The sequence below is a fragment of the Tribolium castaneum genome, chromosome 5, assembly GCF_031307605.1.
Source record: "Tribolium castaneum strain GA2 chromosome 5, icTriCast1.1, whole genome shotgun sequence".
NCBI lineage: Eukaryota > Metazoa > Arthropoda > Insecta > Coleoptera > Tenebrionidae > Tribolium > Tribolium castaneum.
The window spans coordinates 2,879,787-2,903,175 of NC_087398.1; the positions used below are offsets into that span (position 1 = coordinate 2,879,787).

Consider the following 23,389-nt stretch of genomic DNA (forward strand, 5'->3'; position numbering starts at 1 on the left):
AAAGGTTAATAATGGATTTTTCCAACTTGTGAAAATAAGCTCAAAATGTAGAAATAATGTGCTTGGAATTGCAGTAATTTTATTTGACACGGTCACATTATGTACAGATTTACAGTTTTATTTATAGCTCACATTGAATTTTTTTCTAAAAATATTTTGCAAAACCCTGTCGCATGCTTAGCAGCCGTCGCCCCCATCCACGTCGTGATTATATTATTGTCCATTCGACTGTGAGAACTGCGGCGGATTTCACACCGACTTCACTCGCTAATTACCAATTTAGAGTATCGCAGGTGCACGGTGAATACCCGGTATTCATTACAGAATTGCATTGTTGCATATATTCTAGTTAATAACTTAGTTGTCGGTTTTATACGCCGGCAATACGTAATATAGCAACGTAAAAGAATACATCCCGCTAAAGGCGCATTCACACAATCGTCAAATCTTTCCCATCGATTCGTGTTAACGCAACCTTCCACACCTAGGTGGCGATCGATTCCCTCAATATGCAGCAGGAACGGAGTCTCCGGGGAATTTTCTTATCACGCCCCGACAGACACGTGACACCCCATATAATACCCCAGATAAACCGATCACAATGCTCCTGTTTACGTCTGCCGGTGACTTTTTTAATTATCGCGATGTGTAATGGGTTTTGTTAATTAAAGCTTTGTTCAACGCCCGACATTTTTCTACCGCACATAATCGAACTAATTATCACCGTGCTGCACTAATCATATTTGGAAAAAAGGGCTACAGAGGCGGAAAATACACAGGAAGAGAGTTTCCAGCCAAATCGTGATAAGCGTAAATTGACGCCGCTCGGAGCAAAGCCCGCTGGTGGGCGCCCGAAGCCAGGGACGTGTAAGGGGGCAAAGTCTGCATTTCTTGCAGCCGCCCTGTATAGTCGCCCGAATAGGGCAAACGCATGATGGGTTCAGGCGGCATTTGATAATTCGGCTCAAAATCACTCCTCAAATAGAAATTTATTTTTTGGTCCCCGATGCCAGGACCGGAATGAGTTTCGTCTGAAACTGTAACAAATCAAGCGATTTTTTTCATTACGTTATCCGTACCATTTTGGGTGTAGAAAGCTTTAGTGAACGCTTGCTGCAAGGGGTCCACAGTTTGTGTAAAAAATCGGGCGTCCTTCGGTTCTAGTTTGGGTTTGCGTCTTGGTCGGTATTTGTAGTCAGGATGGTCGACCATGTGTTGGTTTCTGAGTCTCTTGGCTTCGTCTATGAACGGTCGCTTTTCAGCTTCGGGTAAGACCTTCCATTCTGCGCCCAGAAGTTTAGAAATTTCTGAGTTGTGGAGGCGCGGATAATCTCTCGAGATGTGTTTGCGCCTTATCCTGGACCAGACCATGAACGCGTTCATGGGTCTTTTGATGTGGGCACTGTTATCACTGTCGGACATTCCAGTAATGTGTTTGTCGCCAAACTAACTGACTGAAAGGATGCAGGGCGCGTTTAACGCTGTGTAAACATTGATTTAAATCTCTTTGTTCGATTGACAATAAAAGAAGCATTGTCATGTCACTTAAAAAAATAGGATGGTTTTGTTGATGTGTATATGAACTGGAATTTTTCACGGCAACACTGCCCGTGTTGGGTGTAATTATTTATTTATTTTTGCGTTATTGTATATTGCATAATTGGAGCAATTTTCGCGCTTTAGTGCCAGTATTGTCAATGCCGTGGCATTGTTCCTGGCGGAAGCGCATCGAAATGATCGTAATTATGTGTGAAAAATTATAAACGTATTAGTGAAAATATGTGCGAGCTCGTCAAGACCTAATCCTTTGAATGCATGATCCTGCTATTAACGTCACAACGCAATTTCGAGGTGTTGTGCCAATTCATCACAATCCCATTATGGCAGCAACCGGCCCACGGAATAAACGGCCCAAAAATAAATAATCCGATCGAGTACCGAGCTGGGTCGACTTGGGCGCACGTCACAAATCTTAATACGTGCATTAATATGTCACCAGAAACGCGAAATCAATTTATTTTCACCTTTCAGAACTAAAATCGTATTATCATTTCGAGTTCTAGTGGGGAATTTATCATGCAAATGAATGCGCGTGACGTACACGCTGTTAGAATTATGTTGGTATAGGTGGATGGTGAATGTGTACCGTCATAATATACGTCTCTGTAATGAATTTAGAACGCGACGCCGGGATTGAATGCAGCGCAAAAATAGGCCTTTGTCAGAACGCCCCCGGCTATTATATTACCCCGCGTTAAAAATTTCAAAAAGTGTCAATTTGAAACGACATAAACTAGCTGCTCCACACCTGGAGCTTTCAAGCGATCACTTCCAGGCTGCTTTGCACAAACGATTGGGTGGTCTTCCACACAGTTTTTTCGTTAATTTATTGTTTGCAAATTAAATTTTTGCAAAATGAGAAAGTGGTTGTTGTAACGGCAAGCCTCTGGAGGCTGTGTTTTGCTACATTGTATGTGGCAAAGAGCCGTAACATTTGCATAGACTAGATAAACCTCTCCAATTATGCTTTTATTACTCAGCAATGCATTACTCTGATTACATTTCTTCAGGGACAGAGCTTTCATGCCGTTTCCAGTATTGCGCATAAAATTTTTAAAACAGGCTTATTCCGTAGTAACTCCAGATTAAGGGCTAGGTTCCGGGCAGTAATGTGTTCCACTGGAGTATGAGTGATACTGCAAAAACCTTGTGTTAAATCTGATTTATCTAATCCAAACGCCATTTATATTCATAATGGCTGGAAACATAGTTGAAGATTTAAATTTATTCATCCGTCTGAATGCGAAGCGAGCACGCACTGCTCAAATTAATTAAGACTTAGCTTGGAGTTTTTAAGGCCATAAAGTTAGCATTAGGGTCACGCGACATAATTTACACAAATATTTATCTTTTTCCGTCTGTGAATGGAAAGACTGGCCTAAAGGATGGCCATTGAGTATCTTAATTGCATAAACGTATCCGGCCGTAAAAATCGGCCATAAACTTATCATATCTCGTCTAATCAGTGGGCAAATATGCCCTCTTGATCAGATATTTAACGCGTTGTTTGTATAACACGACACACAATCCCCGCACAATAAAACATAATGGCTTTTCATTAAGATATTAAACTCGCAAGAATTTTATTGTTGGCATAAAATGGGCGTTTTGTGCAAATTTCCCTCGACACATAGATCGATCAGAAAACGTCGTCTGGCACCGACAATTAATCCCTTCTAGTAAATTAAAACTTCAAGTTTCAATTTCTGGGGACAAATCGGAAACCTTTCAGGTAATCGCCGATACGACAGATCAAACGCTACAGATTAAATCTCGCCGCAGATTGCAAAGAAACGATTTAATTTTATAATTGCTGAAGCCCCAAAGTCGCCCCCGACGTCGCAACAAAGCAAATTTGCTCTGCGACTAAATCATTTTTATTTCGGAGCGTAAACTAACTGGCTATGCCGATATTTTGATCTGCCTGCTGTGCCATTTCCTGCAGCAGGTTGTCATTTCCCTTCATTGTTATAGATAGATGGCGCGACCAACAATGCATACAATTGCATGTGTGGTAGCATTGTTCACTATTGTGTCTATTGGGTTACGCACAATCGAACTATTGATACACTCGGGGTGTAACAACTATAGATTAACTATTCAGTAAACGATACACCCATTACCTATGTAAATTGATTGTTATTAGCAATTGCAGGAGAGACGCGGCATTATCTCGTCGTTACGTAAACGTGTTTTCGATAATGGCATTATCTGGACAAAACGACCACGACCTGCAAAACCGCAACGCCATTCAATTTTGGCCAAATTTATACAAGGTCGCTTAAAAGTATAGATACCGTTAAATATTTTCAGAACAGTTTCACAGAGTATTTCTTTGTACACCACAAAGTTTTACAACAGATAATTGTGTTTAACATAAGCAAAGGTGACGCGAAAATATTTACGATACCGATCAGTTCTCAAAAACTACAGCCAGTCTGCAATAAATCACAATAAGCTTGCCTGAGTGACTAGCTTGAAGAGTATTACGCTTTAGGGGTACCATAATAAAAATTTAATGATGTACAAAAAAAACGTTGCCACAATACTTTAAAGTTTGAGAAACAGTTAAAAGTGTTTAAATTCTATTATCTGAAAACTTATATAATTTTCTGCCATCATATATTTTGAAAATACAAGGCTGACTTAAGTTTTTTTTAATGGCACGAAGATCCAAATTTATATAAATATAATTTTTTATATTATTCTTATATTTATATAAAATACAATTTATTTATATAAGTACACACCTTTATTTTTATTAAAAGGTAAAAAAAGAAAAACCCAATTCCAATTCAATACATTTAAGTTAAACTGAGCGAAAAAAATCTCATGTTGGTTAGTTATGACGACAGAAAGCCAAGAAAAGTCAGTGGGAATCAATTTGAATATCTTTTGTAGCATAAAAATCATGTATTTCGGGTTTAATAAATGTTCTTTTTCAGTTCAAAGTGTTATTTTAACAATTCTTATAAATTTTTACTTATTGTTTGGTCAGTGAGTAAGCGACAAAAAGATAACGATAGATAAAGACAACATTTTCAATACTAACAAAATTTTACATTTTTCAAAAAAAATTTCATTCGATTTTTTTTATTTAGATTAAAATAAGGTAGGTATTCATGTGTTACAACACAAAAAAACGTTCTTCTTAAAAATGTTAAATTTGACTCCCTCTTGCCACAAAAAAATCAAGTTAGCTTTGTATCCTAAGAACAAATAGTGACAAAAAATTGATAAACACCTGAACAATAGAATTTATGTACTTTTAAGCATGTACTAAATTTCACTAAGTGTTGATGAATAGTTTTTAAAATATTTAACTGTATCCATTTTTTTAGCAATCCTGTATAGCAACAAACATTTCCTAAATACAAGATCGCTAAAAAGTATGGATTTAATATTGTTAAGAAAAACAGTTTTTTCTGAGTCCTGGAATATAAATATAACATATACACAATATATTATTTCAAAAAAAATATATCTAACTAATTTTGTTAGTCTTGGAAATGGAAATGGACGAAAAAAATAAGTAAAAGTTAATAATAATTGTTCAAAAAAATAATAAAGGAACATTTAGCTGCTTTATCAGCGACCCTGTAAGCCTTTCCTTGATTGAAAAGTTTGTAATTTTTGTTCCAAATATGAATAAATAATTTCCCTCGTTACTTTTTTGTGGTTGCAAATGAAAGGTATGCCTTCGCATTTGTTCGCAGCCGGTATTATTTCGTGATAATTTTCTATTAAGATGGAGACAAATAGTCGTCATGAATGCATCGACATTCTTTTCAGAAAATAGCAGCCACAGTGCTTTCTTATTTTGAATCTCTAGAGAACGCGCGCTCATAACAATGAAGCTTTTCTATCGAAAGCTCGCTGTTGTATGACTTTTACATTTCTTCCTATAGCTGTAAAGAACAAAGCTCATTCTGGAAGCTTTTACGTTATTCAGTTCCGATACTGATGACAATAATGGTCGTTTTATGTCATGGGCGTATTGAAATCATCTCATGTTCCAGATTTTTTCCAATCGCGCGGTTTTGCTCGATTTCTTCGAAATTTTTTGAATTCGTCCAGACGTTAAAACAAATATTCGAAGCTCGTCTCGGGAGAGTCGCGCTAATCCAGATGAAAGCCTCATTGTGTTCATTTAATGGAGGCTGGGCCATCTGTGAGTGCAGCATAAAACTTCACACAATGACAAATAAACTTGAGCCGCGGAAATTGTGTTGATTGAAATGCACAGGAGTCCGTATTGTGTTGCAAGAAAATGTATATCTCACGATACGATTCTCTCCTCCGCTCGCAAAAATACAGTTAATGCAAATGATGAATTTCAAACACAATTCGCTTCGGTAAATTGAATCGTTTCCAATGAAAACAGTCGGATAGCGGGGGAGAAACACTCGATTGGGAGAAATTAGACACGGGTGTGCACCCTCTTAATTATCCAGATGTGGAGGGCTCCAAGCCCGCGCTCATCAGGTAGATTAATTCAGATAAAAAACACTTCTTCGCCAAAATACTAAATATTCCAATTGAAAATGAAAAAAAATGTATGAGAAAAAAACTTTTATTTGTTAACACTATGACTTTAAATTTGTGAAAAAAAAATTAAAAACCATCAAAGTTCAGTCTTCTTTGAAATTTTTTCTTATTGCCTGTAACACCTTGAAGTTGGTGTGTAAGCCAATTTGAGGTGGAAGAATGGCTTGGAGCTGTTGTCATTTGGAAGTTATTAGAAGACGGATCAGTGGGAGAGGTTGATTGAGGCAACAAAGGCCGTGTCTAGGGCGCAGCCCCGATTTCTGACGCCTTCTATGGTTTAATCGAAGATTTAACCCTTATGCGTGGGGGAGTCGTAAGTGGTATTGTAGTGTCTGATAAAAGGTACAAAAAGCGACAATGGCAACTACTGCTTGCATTTTGGTGGATTTCGGGAGGAATAAAAGACGTAATCATCCCTCATAATTAAAATATTTCCGAGCGTTAAAATTAGTTTTGGGATAGTCTCGAACAGTGGAGGAGCTGTGTGTGTTTTGGACCGAAGAGAGCGTTTAGAAACTCACGGATCGAACTTTAATTGATTCCATTGTGAGGCTGACATTGCATTTAACACAGTGTATCTCCAATTTATCGAATAATAAGGTGTGACAAAGACACAAGTAGCATGGGATGTGACCGTTAAATTACATTCTTATTCAAAAATTGAAACAAGAATGAAAAAAGAAACCAACTCAAACATATTAAATGGACGCGTCAATCACGCGCCAATTACAAAAGCTGGAAAGTCTCACTCAATTTCGCGTCCAATATCCCGGAATAAAACAAAAAATGTGTGCGGTTTTTCAGAAAAAAATTGCATAGTCGCGCTGCAAATCTGTTTGTGAGGGCACAATATCGTCTGAATGACGTTTAATTCCACATATCAGAGAGAAGAGGGTACCCTTGATTAAAATCACGAATCTGTGCGCCAACAATGGACCTCCTTCCCCTGCGCCGGCCCTGCGAGGAGCAGGTCCGTCTAATCAAGAATGTTCTTTGTCAATAGATGTATTTGTGATTGATTGAATCTAAAATTGGTTTTGCTTTTTTCTCTATTTGATCGATTCGGATACGGTTGCCTTGCCCGGATTATCTAACCGGATATTAAATTTGAAAATTTTTACTACAAAACGCGATGTGTTTGAACAGCGGTGCTCACACACTATCCGCGCGCATTTTCTTTTTGAAAATCTGTCAGACGCACGACAACCGGGCTTTTGTTGGAGTGTCTCGCCGAAACCATTGTGGACGTCACGGCGCACAGTTTTCATTATGTAAGTTGGCGTTGGAGGAGCTCCAGAAATAATGCAGATATTGGTAATGGATTTTTCTCGCTTTCAACTTTTGTGATTTTAAATGCAATGGCTTTCAAATTTGACAACGCGCTCTTGTATTGATTGTCTGCCGAGCGAAAGACTGGCCCAATATTGCTCGGAAACGGCCCGACGAAGACTCCGGAACTTCCGGAACAAACCAAATTGCGACGCGGCATGCGATCAAACTCCATAAAAAGCACCATTTGCATAACATCAACTCATTCTCAACCAGAGACTAACAAATTTAAGGACGTGTTTTCTTATCTCAGAAAATAGACCCCATCTTAGCAATATGAAAACTGCCAACCTGACCACCTCTTAAACTAAAATAAATAATATGCTACCTCAATTCCACTCTTACATTTAAGAAATTTAGAGACATTTAACTTTATTTATTTCGTTATTTTTTATTATGTAACTTTTTTTTTCTTGACTTTAACAAGAATAGTAAAGCACCAAATATGATTTCAGTTAACAAAAACAATAACATTTAATACCTAAGTTGAATAGTTAAAAAAGTTGTAAATTTTTAAGGTCAATATGTCTGAGAAAATGTTTCAATGCTGATCAGAACCTTCCTACTTTTAAGAAACTGTTTCATTACCTACCTAAGTCCTGTGGTAAGATTCAGCCTAAAAAGCAATTCGACAAAAAATGGATACTCTTCTAAAACCAAAAAATTCTGTTTAGGCAAAATTTTTAATACAATTTTTTGAGGTCAAGGAGAAAAATTATATTATGCTTATGATACATCATTGAGAACAAAAAAAAAACAATGTAAATGTAAATTATAAAATAAATTATAGAACTAAGGTGAGCTGTTTATTTATTTTGTAGAATTTTCCTTTAGCAAAGCGCAAAATTTTTTTTTCAGTTTCATTTTCAGCTATTATGAAAGTCTTGGAAATTTTAAATTTCATAAAACGTCGTGGCTTCATCTAGCACCTGACCGGCAATTGAAAAAACGTGCTAATGCACTTCGCTGAGTTTTAATAATTTCTTACTACTTATTCGAAAAAATATTTGTTCATTAATTTTTTTCATCAATTTTTGTGTTATCAAAATAAAAAGTAAGACGGAAATACGTAACATGTGTAAAGGTTTCCGGTAGATTAGACACCTTTCAGAAATGCAATTCATTTGAGTAGTTGTTGCCTTTGTCATTACCTACTTTAAAAATAAAATCCTGGCATTGTGAAACTTTTGAAGCAGTTGTACAAGTTTAGAGTCCGGAAAGAAACATATCTCTATTTCGTGCCAACAAATATCATTTATAACACGAAAATGGGACCGAAATAGCAAACAAGAATATCAATAATAATATTGGCAACAAAAGAGCTTTATAGTCGAGAACAAGATATGATTAATGGGCCGACATAACCTTCCAACAAACGGCTAATGTTTCCGGTACCTCCGGAACTTTTCTAAATGGCCGCTGCGCAAAGCTCCTGTTGTATAGCCGGCAGCGCCACCCGTTTCCGGCGGCTATTAGCCGTATTATAAAAGGGCGGGACGTTCGTCGATTTGTTTGTGTGCCGGTCAAATGTTCGATTTTTATAAAAGGGAGCCTAAGTGGATTTGCAGCCGAGCGAATATAATGTCCATTATGTAGCACTAAGTTGTTTGTTGCTTGCCATTTATCCCCGCAAAAAATCACCGATATAAACATCCGAGCCGACTCTGGACGCGTATCAGACGCCCGAATTGATTTATTTAAACAAACATGTCCGAATGAATGGACAAACTAATTTATTTTCTCATTACATCAATCAACAACGCCGGACCCTGCAATCATACCTGATAACATCGACAAATAATAGAAAATAACCATTCAACGCATTTCAAACAAAACCTCGACGTATAATTATCATTGAGGTGTTGGCAAACACACACCAGACCATTATAATCAAGTCGGGGCTAGGGCCGTAATTTTTACAATCGGGCCCACCATTAGCCTTCGTTTCCTCCTCTGATTGACTATTGAAGAGGAACGAGCAGATGCTCCCAATGAGTAATGATCTTTATCAATTAGATTGATGTGTTTGCCAGCCACAAGATGGCGAAGAAGGCGGAGTCGCATCACGGATTCTTACAGCTTTCTCGTACAAACCCACTCATCATCATCATCTCATCACCCGCTCGCTTCGACAGGCCTTTTCCAAAGAGTTATCAAATTTTATTAAGTCATCTTGACCAATTTTCAATTGAGCGCCAAAAGTATTAGTAATAGTGATTATCAGAAAATAAAAAAACTGGATTTTAGAGTAGCTAATAATTACGTCAAACTCTCCATTTGAGTATTAGGTGGATTCCAACTAAACTAAGCACTAGAAGTATATCCATATCCGAAATAAATGAAAAAAAGTGTCTCTGTCCTTTGAAGATTGTATGAGTAATGAAAAAGCGAATTATTAAAGATATGTCAAACGAATTTTGTGACTTATTTTACACATTATTTTCGCCAATTCTAATAGTTTTGACGTAGTAGAATGAAAAAAAAAATTAAACTTTCTAGCAACGTTTTATGAACTTTTCTATGGTTTTACAGCCCTTTGGAGTTGTTAAAAGTAGAAAAAAGATCAACTGGCTCGATTTTCAAAGTTTTGATTATTGCCGTTTTTGTCGCGATTTTGGTCGATTTCCGGCATTCGGAATATTCATCGAGCAATAACTCCGGAACTATTAGAGATCACCCCATGAAATGTATTATCTTTGGAAAGCTTTTTTAATTATCTATCTTTTTCAAAAAAGTCTATTGTTTTTCGACTAATAGTTTTCGAGAAAATTGCAAATAAAGGCAAAAATTAGTCAAATTTTAAAAAATTCATAACTAAAAAACTATTGAGAATTTGGCAATTTTCTCGATGTCAATCGATTCCCTGGATCATTTTGCATGGGTGAAAATTAAAACAGTTTCACTTTTTCGAAAAGCTTAACCGTAATTTAAATTTTTTTGCCTAAATTTAGTGTAACCATTTGTCATAGTAGAAAATTTTATTCAACAAAAAAATTCATAACTTAAAAACTAAAAGTGGTAGAGCAATGCGGTTTGTTCCATTGAATTCAGCGGGTCATTTTCTGTATTATACCATTTTTTTACGAGATTTAAAATTTTGATTTTTTTTGCTAAAATTTCCTGAGTAATAAGACTTACCTTCAAGAAAGTGAAAAAATTATTTTTTTTAAATTCGTTCTATCATACTTTTTCGTATTTATATATGCCTTTACAACTCTCTAGAGTTGTTAAAAGTCCAAAAAAGTCCATATGTCCGATTATTTGATGTTTGATTTTTTCAATTTTCGTCGCAATTTTTGTCAATTTTGGGTACCCGGAACATTTGTTGAGCAATAGCTCCGGAACTATCAGAGATAACCCCATGAAGTGGATTATCGTTGAAAAGCTCTTTGAATTACCTATTTTTTTCAAAAAAAAATATTGTTTTCCGACTAATAGTTTTTGAGCAAATTGCAGATAAATGCAAAAATTGGTAAAATTTTAAAAAATTCATGACCAAAAAACTATTGGGAATTTGGCAATTTTTTCGATGCCAATCGATTCCCCGGATCATTTTGCATAAGTAAGGATCAAAACAGTTCCACTTTTTTGAATATTTTGGTCGTAATTGGAAAAATAAAAAAAATAAAAAACATTTAACACCCCCCCCCTTCAAAATGGTCAATTTTAAAAGTGTCTCAGAATCAAATAAAACCTATTCTGTCTCATAGATTTTGATGTGCTCTTTCCGATCTAAAAAAGCGTTTTCTCCTAAGTCTTTTAGTTTGGCCGTAATCGGCGATTGAAAATTGAAAAATTTTTTGCGAAATATCGCCTTGAGTCTTATGCCATTTTGTAGAGTTTTTTATTCCGGTTGTCCTCAATTTTTCCGTTTCTCGATAACTCTAATAGTTTCGCCGTAATTGGCGGTTGAAATTGAAAAAAAGTGAAAATGGAAACTTTTTTTGCGTTTTTCTCGGAAACTGTAAGACTTAGAGCAACGAACAAAAAACCATCTGATAGCGCTTAGTTTTCTCTATTTTTTCGATTAAACCCGGACCCGCTTCGGGCAACGGTTTCGGCTACAGAGGCGATCAAAGTTTTTTACTAAAAAAATTCATAAAAAAAAAACTAAAAGTCGTAGAGCATTGCGGTTTGTTCGGTTGAATTCTACGGCTCATTTTACATATTATATCAATTTTTCACAAGAATTAAAAATTTAAAATTTTTTGCCTAAATTTACGGTAGCCATTTGTCATGGTGGAAAATTTTATCCAACAAAAAAATTCATAACTCAAAAACTAAAAGTCGTAGAGCAATGCGGTTTGCTCCATTGAATTCAGCGGCTCATTTTCTGTATTATACAAACTTTTCACGAGATTTAAAAATTTGATTTTTTTTTGCTAAAATTTCCTGAGTAATAAACACTTACCTTCAAGAAAGTGAAAAAATATTTTTTTTTAAATTCGTTCTATCATACTTTTTCGTATTTATATATGCCTTTACAACTCTCTAGAGTTGTTAAAAGTCCAAAAAAGTCCATATGTTCGATTTTTTGATGTTTGATTTTTTCAATTTTCGTCGCAATTTTTGTCGATTTTGGGTACCCGGAACATTTGTCAAGCAATAGCTCCGGAACTATCAGAGATAACCCCATAGAGTGTATTATCGTTGGAAAGCTCTTTAAATTATCTACTTTTTTCAAAAAAAAAATATTGTTCTCCGACTAATAGTTTTTGAATAAATTGCAGATAAATGCAAAAATTGGTAAAATTTTAAAAAATTCATAACTACAAAACTATTGTGAATTCGGCGATTTTCTCGACGCCAATCGATCCCCGGATCATTCTACATATAGGATGACATCAAAATAGTTTTAAATTAAAAGTAATAGCGCATAACGATTTGTTTTCAGTAAGATGTCCGTAATCGGTATTATATTCCGTACGTCGTATTATATTACTAGGTGACCACAAAATGTAAAAGTTTAAACTTTTTTCCAAAAATCTGTAATCTTGTCACATCCTACTAACTAATCAAAAATTTTATTTTATTTTCTTTGAAGCATATCTGGCAAACCACTTTCCCGTCATCGAAATAGCTCCAAAGTGGATGAAACATTCGAAAAACCCTTCCATAATTAAAAAATAGTTCGCTACTCATCATCAGAGCACAAGCATCACGAATTGGGAAATATGTTTTTCCTCTTGGATGATTATCTGTGAAAACACCGCCTCCTCGTATCTTATGCAAACTGTCGACACAAATCAATTTCCATATCATTTCCAACTCGTCGCTGGCTGACACTCTTTCAAATGCAGATGTGTATCATTGTAACTAGACACACTTCCACCACGGGCGTAGATTGAGATGTCCACAAAAGCGCCCATTGTGATACGCCCTCACTCTCTCTCTTTCTCACTCGCTCTACCCCGTGTGTATATCACTCACGGTCCATTGTCGCTTTCTCTGCTTATTGAAATTTAAATTAGGTGTGCGAATTTATACTCACACCCCGAAACGTCGAACGTAGGTTTTTACAAATTGCTCCAAGATTAATATTAATAGCGACCGAGTGGCGCGTGGGGCGTGGGTGACATTCGCCCGTAAAAAATATTTTTGACTGTGCTCTGCTTTAAACGGCCGCTGATTTCCCTTTTGATTTAAGCGGGCATAAGAGCCCGATGAAATATACCCTGGCCATTAAGACCGCGTTATTGATGTAAGTGTAAGCGTCGAAAGCTCGACTTAGAATTAACAATGGTAAACTGGGCTTTGAACAAGGTGCTCGACTTGAGTGGACTGTGGGAACCCCGCTGGTCTCACCGCCACAAAAACCGCAAACCACCAAACAACAAGAATTAATTTGTAATTACGTACATGAAATTAATAAACAACAATCATTAGGTGGGTAAGAGATAAATGTACGTCCCATCGGTGACAACTGGATAAAGGGGTGAGGTTGTTTGTGCGACAAGAATCTTTCTTCAATTTAATCGAATAATAAGCTATTCACGTCGGAGAATAAGATGGAAACTGAGTGTGAGTAATGAAAGCTAATAAGATAAATTACTGTGCGACATTTTCGAGTGATGACACTCTCCTTTATCCTTCCGCTACTCATCCTGTCCGGGAAAAAAGGCTCTCACGGTGCCGCACCAGCGGCGTGCGGGTTTTCTGGAATATTGTTCAAACCCGATGGCAGAAATATTCATGGAGCCGCCGCTGCTTTTATGATGTTTTAAGCGATGAAACGGATCGTTAGTTTGCATTCTCTAACATCATTGTGGCCTGTACGAATCATTAGATTACATTGTGTACATGCGGGACGAAATCTCGAGACATTTTTGTCAAGGGTTAATGATTAATTATTTTTACAACTTTCGTAATCCTTTTTTAATCAATTAAATTGTGCCTGAATAGGGCCCTGATGGCGTACTGTCAGGGGCTGATTGTTGGCGCCAATGTTCAATAGACCTTGATGGTCCCGGCTTACCATTCTCGCCCTTGTACTCACCGATCACAAATATGTCGAGGCGAAGAATAATAACCACTTGTTCCCTAAAGGCTGCGTTACTGAGCGTTCCGATTAGAATTAAAAAACTTAATGCGCTGAGTAGCGGAGTCCAGTGAAAAGATTTAAAAAAAAATTGAAATCATTCATTTGTTTTTCATTTTTTTAAATTATTACCTTCCTAATGTAGCAAGTTTTACACAAACTTAAAAAAAAATTCATAAATAATTTGGAAATCCTCTCCAGAGCAGAAAATTTTGTGAATTTATGACTTACGTAATATCAAAAAATGTTTTTTTCTAATTTTTACACTTGCCAGCAAGGAAGTACCCAAGTTCAAGCTGATGTAATTTGAGTAAATAATTTAGTGTCAACAATACTTTGCATAAATGTGGGCGCACCATAATGTGGAATAACGTATAATGGAGGCCATCCCAACGAGTAATTTTGTGGCAAACACGTCGCAAATTCGTAGCTAATTAACTTCTTATCTACATAACTTAACCGCAATATCAGTCTATGAGTACCGAATTGTCGTAGTGTGTGTGAGTGAAGGGCATTGTAATTCGGGCCCTGTTTACAATAAACCCGAACTGTGCGAAAACAAAAGGGTATTGTGACCGTTACAGTTAACAATGTAATAAGCACATTGGGGTCACAAAAGTCCTATGTCCTTGCTACATCAACCGTCCAGTGAATTCAGTACAAGAGCTGACATTTCCATCAAGGGGTGTAAAATAATTTTTTCGGCTTGATGGCCTAAATTATAGACAGTGGAAGCGATGGGGCGGCGCTGCGGTCACCAGGGGGCCAAATTAGGCCGGTGGGAGTACGTGGTGGTGACGTGGGGGCCGATTTTTTGCAAGAGAGAATTCACTGTACAACTGAATGATTTTTCCCATACAGAAAATCTTTAATCCAACAAATGTAACCCATTTCCCCCGCATAAGGAACGTGGACTGCTACAAATAAAATACACAAATGCCGCATTGTGTGGTCTGAATTTACAAAGCAATTGAAAAGATTTCAATATATCCACTGTGGGCGCTTGTATGTTGCAGATATTTGTGTACAGAATTCGATTGAAAAGCCGACGATTCACCATTATGATGAAAATTTACACTTGTGCACTCCAAGGCACAGCGCTTGTGTGTTAGAAAATGTTTTGTCGAGTTGGGAAGTTTGCGTTTTCGGTCGAATTTAATTCATTTTTCAAGGCACAAACGACTTCGACTTATTCAGATTATGGGTTCGAACTGGTTTCAGCGCATCATCGCTCACAAAATGACACATTCGACACACAATCGATCCAATCAAAGTTTGCGCTATCTTGGCGCAAAATTACACAAAATAACAGGCATAAATTTGCAAGAGTTGCCTAAAAACACATCCGACACACTTTGCTGTATCAAAAAAATGAATTACAGTGGGAAAATATAAAATAATTAAAACATGAAAATATTAAAAAAATATAAAAATTTAGGAAGTTAACAAAATTAGTTTGTAGCTGCAGATGTTTTAAAATGTGACTAAATTTTTTTTCAAAATTTAAGCTCCCACTGAGTTGGTGCGCCAGTTTTTGAGCAACCTGTATAAACATTTAATACGACCTTAAATTAATTAAAAAAAATCGATGTCTAATATAATAATATAATTATATAATAAATAATATTATATAATAATATAAATAATATTTTCTTGTTGCTCTAATGATTACAAAACTAGAAAGCTATTGTAAAAAAAATTGTTTCAAATTAATTTGCTCGTGAGGGAGCCGGTTAGTCGAGGACTTACTGTAGTAACAAAAATTTTAATACGATGTTTTTTGAGTTTGATATTTTTATTGTAACTTTTATTAAAAATATTATTCTTTTCCAATGTTTATCTTGATAAAAATTACCTTGCCATCCAATTCTGAATAGAAGATGCTTTTTGCGTGTTTACCACATTTCGGTGTGTACGCAGTTCCGATAAAATAATTCCAACCCAAATCCGAAAATCAGTAAACAGGCACCTAGCAAGTAAAAACCAAAACAAAGAAATAATGAAGTGTGGTTTTCGCCGTAGAATAGTGGGGTGGCATCAGCCAATAGAGAAAAAAGCAGGCGGGGTTTCCCCTTTCCCGATTCTCTTATCCTCAAACTCCGCCTTCCGTTGAAACACAACTACCTTTTAACAACCGACACCCAACAGCAGTCGTTCCCCAGCTTCGCCCAAGTTCATGTGTATTTGTGATGTCTAATTTATACCCATTCACCGGCATGATGGAAGACTTCAGCAGCAGCCAGCAGCCCCCGGCCTCCCAGTCGGAGGGCCACATCAAGCGGCCCATGAACGCCTTCATGGTCTGGTCCCGCATCCAGCGGCGCAAGATCGCCCTCGAGAACCCCAAGATGCACAACTCGGAGATCTCCAAGCGGCTGGGGGCCGAGTGGAAGCTGCTGTCGGAGGTGGACAAGCGGCCCTTCATCGACGAGGCTAAGCGGCTCCGGGCCCTGCACATGAAGCAGCACCCGGACTACAAGTACAGGCCGAGGCGGAAGCCCAAGGGCCCGCTGCCCACGGCGCTCAAGACGGGGGTGGGTTTCCCCAACTTGCAACTGCAGTATTTCTCGCCCATGGAGGCCCTGACCTCGCCGTATCCCTACTTCAACCCGGCGTTTGACATGTCGAGGATGGAGAAGGCCCAGAACCACCACCAGCCCGCTGTGGTTTCCTCGCTGCATTCCTCCCTGCACTCGTCGCTGTACTCGTCCCTGTATCCCACCACGCCGAAGCCGTTCCAGCCCACCTCCATGGGGATGTTCCCCACCATACCCACCTCGCCCATGATGTACTCGGCCTCCTCGAGCCCGGCGTCGAGTCCCGCGTCCGCAGAGCTGGACATCCGCAGGCCGGTCCCAGTTATGTATTGATTCGTTATTTATTGCTTGTGTAAATTTGTAAATATTGTTAGGTGCTGTAGTTCACTCAACGGGTGGACTATACTTCTTCATTTATATGTTCTGTGATTGTAAATTGCGACTGATTTTTGTAAATAATGTAACCGGGATTTCGAGCTCTAATTTAAAATTATTATCGCTGTGGTCGTCAATATTACACAGAAGTGTATCCTGTATTTTCCATCAATAGTGCAAATGCAGATGTTTGTTATTTTTATTGTTTATTTGTTTCACTGTATGCCACTGTATATATGAATAAAATAAATATAAGACATTCGCTGATTTGATTTTTCCCCTTCCTTCAGAGCCATTACGTTTGCAGAATAATTGCAGCTTTAGGAAAGCTCGAAAAGTTGGCCAAGTTCTGCTTCAATTGCAAAAACAGCACAATTGTGTTTGTTCCCGTTGGAAAAACAATGTCCTCAAAGAAACTCTCCGCTGCAACCCTTTTATTTCGATTTTCTTTGGTCTTTGTATAATGAATTTGCTCCCTATTGGACAAGAGTAATTGAAAAATTAATTGAATGAATACTGTGGCTTTCGACTTTGACTATTGTACGAAGCTATATTAAGTCTTAAAGGGACGGAATGGTTATTCAATCCTTAAGTGCCACCGGGTGCTTACTGAAACAATACGGTTTGAAAGTGATCCTAACAATGAAAATTAATTATTTTTGGCGGTTTTTTAAATGGCAGATTGATGTTTGGTTCGGCTTCCGTTATGTCTGAGTAAATTCAATCTTTGAGATTGGGGTATTGAGCTTATAGGTAACGTTATCACGTAATGAACTCATGTTATCGGACATTCGATCGATTGTCCATTATGTTCGCCCCAATCCGAAGGATAGAGCGCTTTTGTCAAACGGGAAACTAAGATAGGGTGTTTTCTACTATCTCTACAAATATCTAATCCATTTATTGTTGAAAAATAGACCGATTTAGACAGGTGGACCCTACAGCTCGACCTTATCAGGCGATTGATTCGAAATAACGCTCAGGTCTACTGACATACTTGCAAGCAAAAGGGATACAACATAGACTTTTTGTGAAACAACTTGGGACTTGAAAATCATTTTCCAAGGTTAATTAAGCAAGTTTTAATTTAATTTGTTTTTAATCTACAAGAGCAATTATTTAAGCACATGAAATTCCACTTTACAACATCACTTTTTTATATTTCCGAAGAGCAAAACAACTCAAAAAGTACCAACAGAAAATGGGCTAGCTTTACTCTAGCTTATTTATTTTTTCTTCAAGACTCGTTGCGCTATCACTTGTTATTAAAAAATACTGACAATATCAAAAACAGTTGGATATAGTCAAATTATTTCGAGTGATGCCGGTGATAAATTGTGACACCTCCACGGAATTTGTTCAGCAATTTACGATCGTGCCTCAATATTGATGCTTCAAATTACAATTAATTTGGGGTTTTTCTACTCCTAATTGAACAAAGGTGACAAAATAATTCAGAAAACTATTAACAATTCCCTCGTAAACTTATGCAAATGAATGCAAATTAGTTGAAAAAACTACTCCAAGGTTTTCATTGCCATTGTTGATGTCACAATGGAAGAATAGCTCTAACAATATTTTTCTCTGTCAATAATTTCACAGCTCGAGATTATGCCAATTTCCAGCAATATTACGGTTAACAGAGTCGAACTCATTACTCGATAATCACTCGTGATTGAAATGATTGTTGACAGAAAATACATTGTCGGTGGCGAATTAAACAATCTTTCTTGGCTTTGTGTTGATGTTTTTGCAATTATGAAATTCCTCACGAATGGAAACTGCAGGATTTGCCGATTCATTGCATACAAAACATGGTCGCGCAAGGAGGGTTCTTAGAAAAGGGTGGGGTGTAATTAATGCACTTGGAGGATGTCACCGTGTAATTGGACAAAGTTAATATTGATCCCAGCATTTTTGCAATCTCTGACAAGGAAAGAGACAAGAAGAAATTTTCTCTAAACGTTGGATTTTCCGAAATATGTTGTCACCCGAGTAATGAGCTTAAGTGAAGTCAGGTAGACAATTTTATAGCTACCGCCCAGTAATCCAAAATTTAAATCTTGTAATCCCATAAGTTTTCGTTATCTTCATTCTTCCAATGCAAAGAAGTAACCGAAAAGTGTTTACTTTGTGATAAGACCGTCTGAGAATTTGTTAAACGAATTACCACTTACCGAGAAACCCCAACTCAAGCTTTCGTGTAAAAAATTGTAACCACAATTAATTCTCGCTCTTTTGTGGGGTTTACGGCCTTTAAATTTTTATCACCCATCAATAACATGTTGAAATTTATGCAGATCTGCATCGAAGACAAAAGAGTGCTTGCTCGTGTGGGTGGCAGTGCATTTACACTATGCGGTTGTAAAATCACTAATAAAATTTTGAGATGCGATAAAACTATTAAATGTTTTGGATCTTAGTCAAAATGAGAGTAGAATGAAAAAAATGGTGTGAATAAGCCGTGCGCAAATGATTTTTGAGGAGGGAATAAAGCGCTTTGTGCCTCGGTTTGGCGGATTTGTTTGATGTGAATCGTGAATAAATGATCAGGAAAGCCGCGAGAATTAGTCATGAGAGACAAAACTGGGATTAACGTAATACATTATAAGAGACACAGCAGCATCAAAACGGTTTGTTTTCTCAGTCTCGAGCTGACAAGTTAGCGCCTTTATAACCAACATCTTATTATTTCACTCGAGATTCACATTGTGGCCCGACTTGTTTTGTTACCGAATTTATCTCTCGCTAACATACAATTATCTACACAAAGATGACAGAATGTTATTATATTGAAATTGAAAGCATACATTCGCATAAACTGGAATTATGAAGACTGTGTCTGAAACTCACATATGAGACGAGCACCATTATTCAAAAGCGGAATCTCACAATACTGACGCTCAGACGTGCTACAGATTAATCTGCACACAGCTTTTTAGCACTGAATTAATTTGCACAAAACGAATTCTTCCGGAAATCTTTTAAATACAAAATTATAGGTGATGGCGATGGTGATCCGCTTATCTCTTTCGCACCTCCATTAGCCACAAGTAAGTAAAACGTATGGTCCGTCCCGTGATATTTCACGTACTTTAAAGGTAATGTTATCACTTAATTATTCTTTGGCAAATTTCCACAATATATCACGCCGGCTTACGACTTTAAATCACCACCAGTTTCACCTCAGCCACAATATCTCTCCGCCATCAATTTCCAGTCGAAAATATTTTATATTAAAATGCTGTGACAAAGTGCAGCAATTGTCTGAAGCGAACAGATATGTCTTTGTCATCAGTGCAATAATGGCGAGGACTGGTGCATTGTGCGCGAGATTAATTCACTGTTGACAAAGCGGACACCTGTATTTCCTGAAACTGCAAGAATACATCAAAATAATTAGCGATTCCTCAAAGGATCATTTTTGAAGTTGGAGTCTATGTAGATTTCTCGAGGAAAGAATGTCATAGATGTGATGGTTGTGTTAGGTAGGTGGTGTGAAGTTCTAAGTTTGGTTAGGAGAATGAAGCGCTAAATAATGATCAAATTTCACACTAGCAACTGTTGTCAGGCGCCCCGATCATAATCACTGAGCACACACAACGATGTCAATAAAAAATACACACAAAATCAAGCGGCTGGGGTCATTTACAACCACAGATTAAATTTAATCCTATCTTTAGCGCACAAAAGGTCGCCAATTTCTCTCCTAGCCCAGCTCGGCCTCCAGCAGCTTTCGGGGAAAGCCCGGCCTCGGCATCTTTGAACAATTTCTAAAACGGACTTACTGATTGTAAATAAGAGGAGTAATAAAAATGTTTCATTATCCTCTTGTTGAGGTAGTTAAACTCTCAAAGTTGACTTCACGCTGATTTAGGACGTGTCTCGATAAATGTAAATTGACTTTAAGCGGCATAGACGCTCCCAAATATTAAATGATTACCACTAAAGTATTCACTTACTTGAATTCCTCAATTGTTGAAAAGTGCCTAATAAATTCCATAATAAAATCTCTTCTTATTTAAAAATTTCTAGTTCCAAATCCAGAATTAACCAAAAACAAAAAACGTGAACTGTTATTATGCTGTCGTACTTTTAGAATTTCTAGAAAATCGAAAAAAGACAATATAGCTAAATAGACAAAATATCATGATTGTTATAAAACGTAAACGCAAACTATTGTGTTGACTGATTTCTTTTAACTAGTTCTAGAATTTGAGAATTTAATTTTTTGAACTCTTGGTTGTTAATTTTTAAAGGAATCAGTGTCTGTCAGAGCATTGTGTGTCAAGTCCTGAACTTATCCAGTGCTCCTGTCGGCCAAGGAGTGTTACAAAACCCTCTGGTAATCATTAGAGGGAATCTAAAAAACCAATCTATCGCTTGTCACTTGTCACCGGTTGTTTTCGGTGTGTTGTACGTGTGTTTAAACCGAAAACCCAACAAAACAGCACATTGATGTCGTGCAAAGATTAATGACGCGATTGTCCGCGAGAAGCGCGCTGCCAGGAAATTAGCTCGACAAACCGTCCCTCGGTCCCTCCAGCAACCCCTCCCAGAATCATCCATGAATTGCAATTTTGACTTTCTAATCTCTCCAAGAACAATCCTTGTCATTAGACCACAATGCAGCAACAATGTCGATCAAACATTTTACAGAATAACATTTTGTAGTGCTCTTAATTTATTTAATATTCACTAATGTTCAGGAAAGAAGCTCGTTATTATACAGAAGCAGCACAAAGGTGCCAACAATGCTCCGTAATAATTTCGTGATGAACAATGCCAGCAACATTTTGACATCGATTGAGCCGTACCTATCAATTTGGAAAGTAAATTATTTCAATGCCTGGCACTACAATAACATTCTTCAAAAATACAAGCGATCTGTGGTCTTGTTTATAACGAAGATTAGTGCAGGTGAATACTACATGACTCGTAGGATCTTCAGTCTTCAGGGGCGGCTCGTCAAACACCCGTTTTTTTCTTCCACTGAATTTAATTAGAACATCTCTATAGTTAAATACTACTATAATAATAATTTTTCGAAATTTAAAAAATGGGAAAACTCGAAAAAGAGAGACACTAAGTGGGGATTAAAATTATCCGATTGGCAACGAGCCGCCCCTGGTCAAAAGGCCATTGTAACAGCTTTGTCCGCCGTTTGAAAAGACTTCATTTGGCTCCTGTGCTCCACACAAAAGTCAAGAATTTCATTCCAACGACTCGACTTCGATTTAATTGAAGCTGGCTACTGTGCAAGATTTTTCCTGGCATCAAATCAAGTTTCGATTATTGTGACCGGAACCCCATCCTTGTGCAATTTTTGATTGCATCAAATAATTGTAACTGTGCAAGAGCGCTGCCAATAATGTTACATAACGGTTTAAGCAACCATTGTTTGACGATATGTTTTCCTTCCAGTTATTAAACTATAGCCCAAATTGATTGTATTTACCTTTGTAATTACCCACACCAAACAGAAAACATATCAACACAATAGTGCTGTAATTACGAGTTATATAATCTCGAAAAAGCCAACAAACGCACCTGGTATAAAACTTAACGCGTGTCTGAAAGACAACCGATTAATTATTTTCGTAGATAGGTAAGCTGGAATCGACTCCTGTCGACCCCACAATGGGTATTTTGCGCAATAATTGTACAACAAAAGCGGACGCCAAGAATTAAAGCGTATCGTCTTACACTTGCTTGGAAGAAATCAGTGAAAGCCAATACTTATCCACTAAAGCAAAATAATTAAATTAACAACAGAAGGAAATTATTCAAAAAATTCCTTGAGCATCACCGTTTACGTCTGCAATCTGCAAATTTTTGTGTAAACAGATAAATCAAGAGGTGCTGAAATCGCAAAATTGCGCTGGCTAAATGAATGGTCGTCGGTTAATTTCAAGTGTGTCTGTGTGAAATGTTATCTGTCGCAAGGATCAATCGATTTACGGGCGATTTGTCGTCGACATACGCTATTTATGTAATACGTGGATCAGTGGGTCATAGGCTGCCCTCCATAAGGGCGAGATCTGCGTCCTGCTATTAGTTAGGACCAGATGTGCTGCGTTGGTTAGCAAACACTCATTGTGTATTTTAACAATGAAAGTTAAATGTGCGATCGAACGATTAGGTTACGATTGTATTGACACACCGGAGTAATTTGTAAGGGCTATTCTGCTTTACACAGGCAAAGCTCCGTCTGATAAGCAGCACGTTGATAAAATCAGTGCTTGTGGTTCGCTTGTTTATTAAATCCCTTTACAATAATAATTATAACATGCACTAAGCTGATTATGGCCTGGGAAACTTCGCTCTCCAACTCAAGTGTAATATTCTGATAAAGGAGCCAACAAAGGTCCGAGCCTACGAGCACACATTTACATAATTCGGTCCTTTTGCTTTATAAGTGGCGGCTTTATTGTAAAAATGTAACATATACCTACGCACCCATTTATCGTTCCATTGAACTATTTTTTTTCACACACTTCTG

At 37.3% G+C, this 23,389-nt stretch overlaps 2 protein-coding genes across 3 annotated transcripts; one reads left to right on the plus strand and one right to left on the minus strand.

Moving 5' to 3' along the window:
• Positions 1–48: 48 nt before the first annotated feature.
• On the minus strand, positions 49–1,500 carry LOC660774 (SOX domain-containing protein dichaete). Of its 2 annotated transcripts, none has more exons than XM_015980649.2 (2): positions 1,080–1,500; positions 49–1,031 (listed from the first exon to the last, which is right to left on the minus strand). In XM_015980649.2, exons 1-2 carry the CDS (start codon positions 1,420–1,422, stop codon positions 757–759), a joined length of 618 nt encoding a protein of 205 aa, XP_015836135.1. In that variant the 5' UTR covers positions 1,423–1,500; the 3' UTR covers positions 49–756. The 2 variants fall into 2 exon arrangements, with proteins under 2 accessions (XP_015836135.1, XP_972072.1); XM_966979.4 differs by having other exon boundaries at positions 49–1,037; positions 1,080–1,486.
• Positions 1,501–16,093: 14,593 nt separating this feature from the next.
• On the plus strand, positions 16,094–17,146 carry LOC660717 (dichaete). Its single transcript, XM_966926.4, has one exon. The coding sequence runs from the start codon at positions 16,165–16,167 to the stop codon at positions 16,843–16,845; it is 681 nt and encodes a 226-aa protein (XP_972019.2). The 5' UTR covers positions 16,094–16,164; the 3' UTR covers positions 16,846–17,146.
• Positions 17,147–23,389: the final 6,243 nt, after the last annotated feature.

What these genes read in the sequence shown, in the direction of transcription:
- LOC660774 (XM_966979.4), bottom strand. Translation starts at nt 1,422, where the DNA reads ATGTCCGACAGTGATAACAGTGCCCACATCAAAAGACCCATGAACGCG. An exon ending in AGCTTTCTACACCCAAAATG is followed by an intron (nt 1,038 to 1,079) that starts GTACGGATAACG and finishes GATTTGTTACAG; the next exon opens with TTTCAGACGAAACTCATTCC.
- LOC660717 (XM_966926.4), top strand. Translation starts at nt 16,165, where the DNA reads ATGTCTAATTTATACCCATTCACCGGCATGATGGAAGACTTCAGCAGC.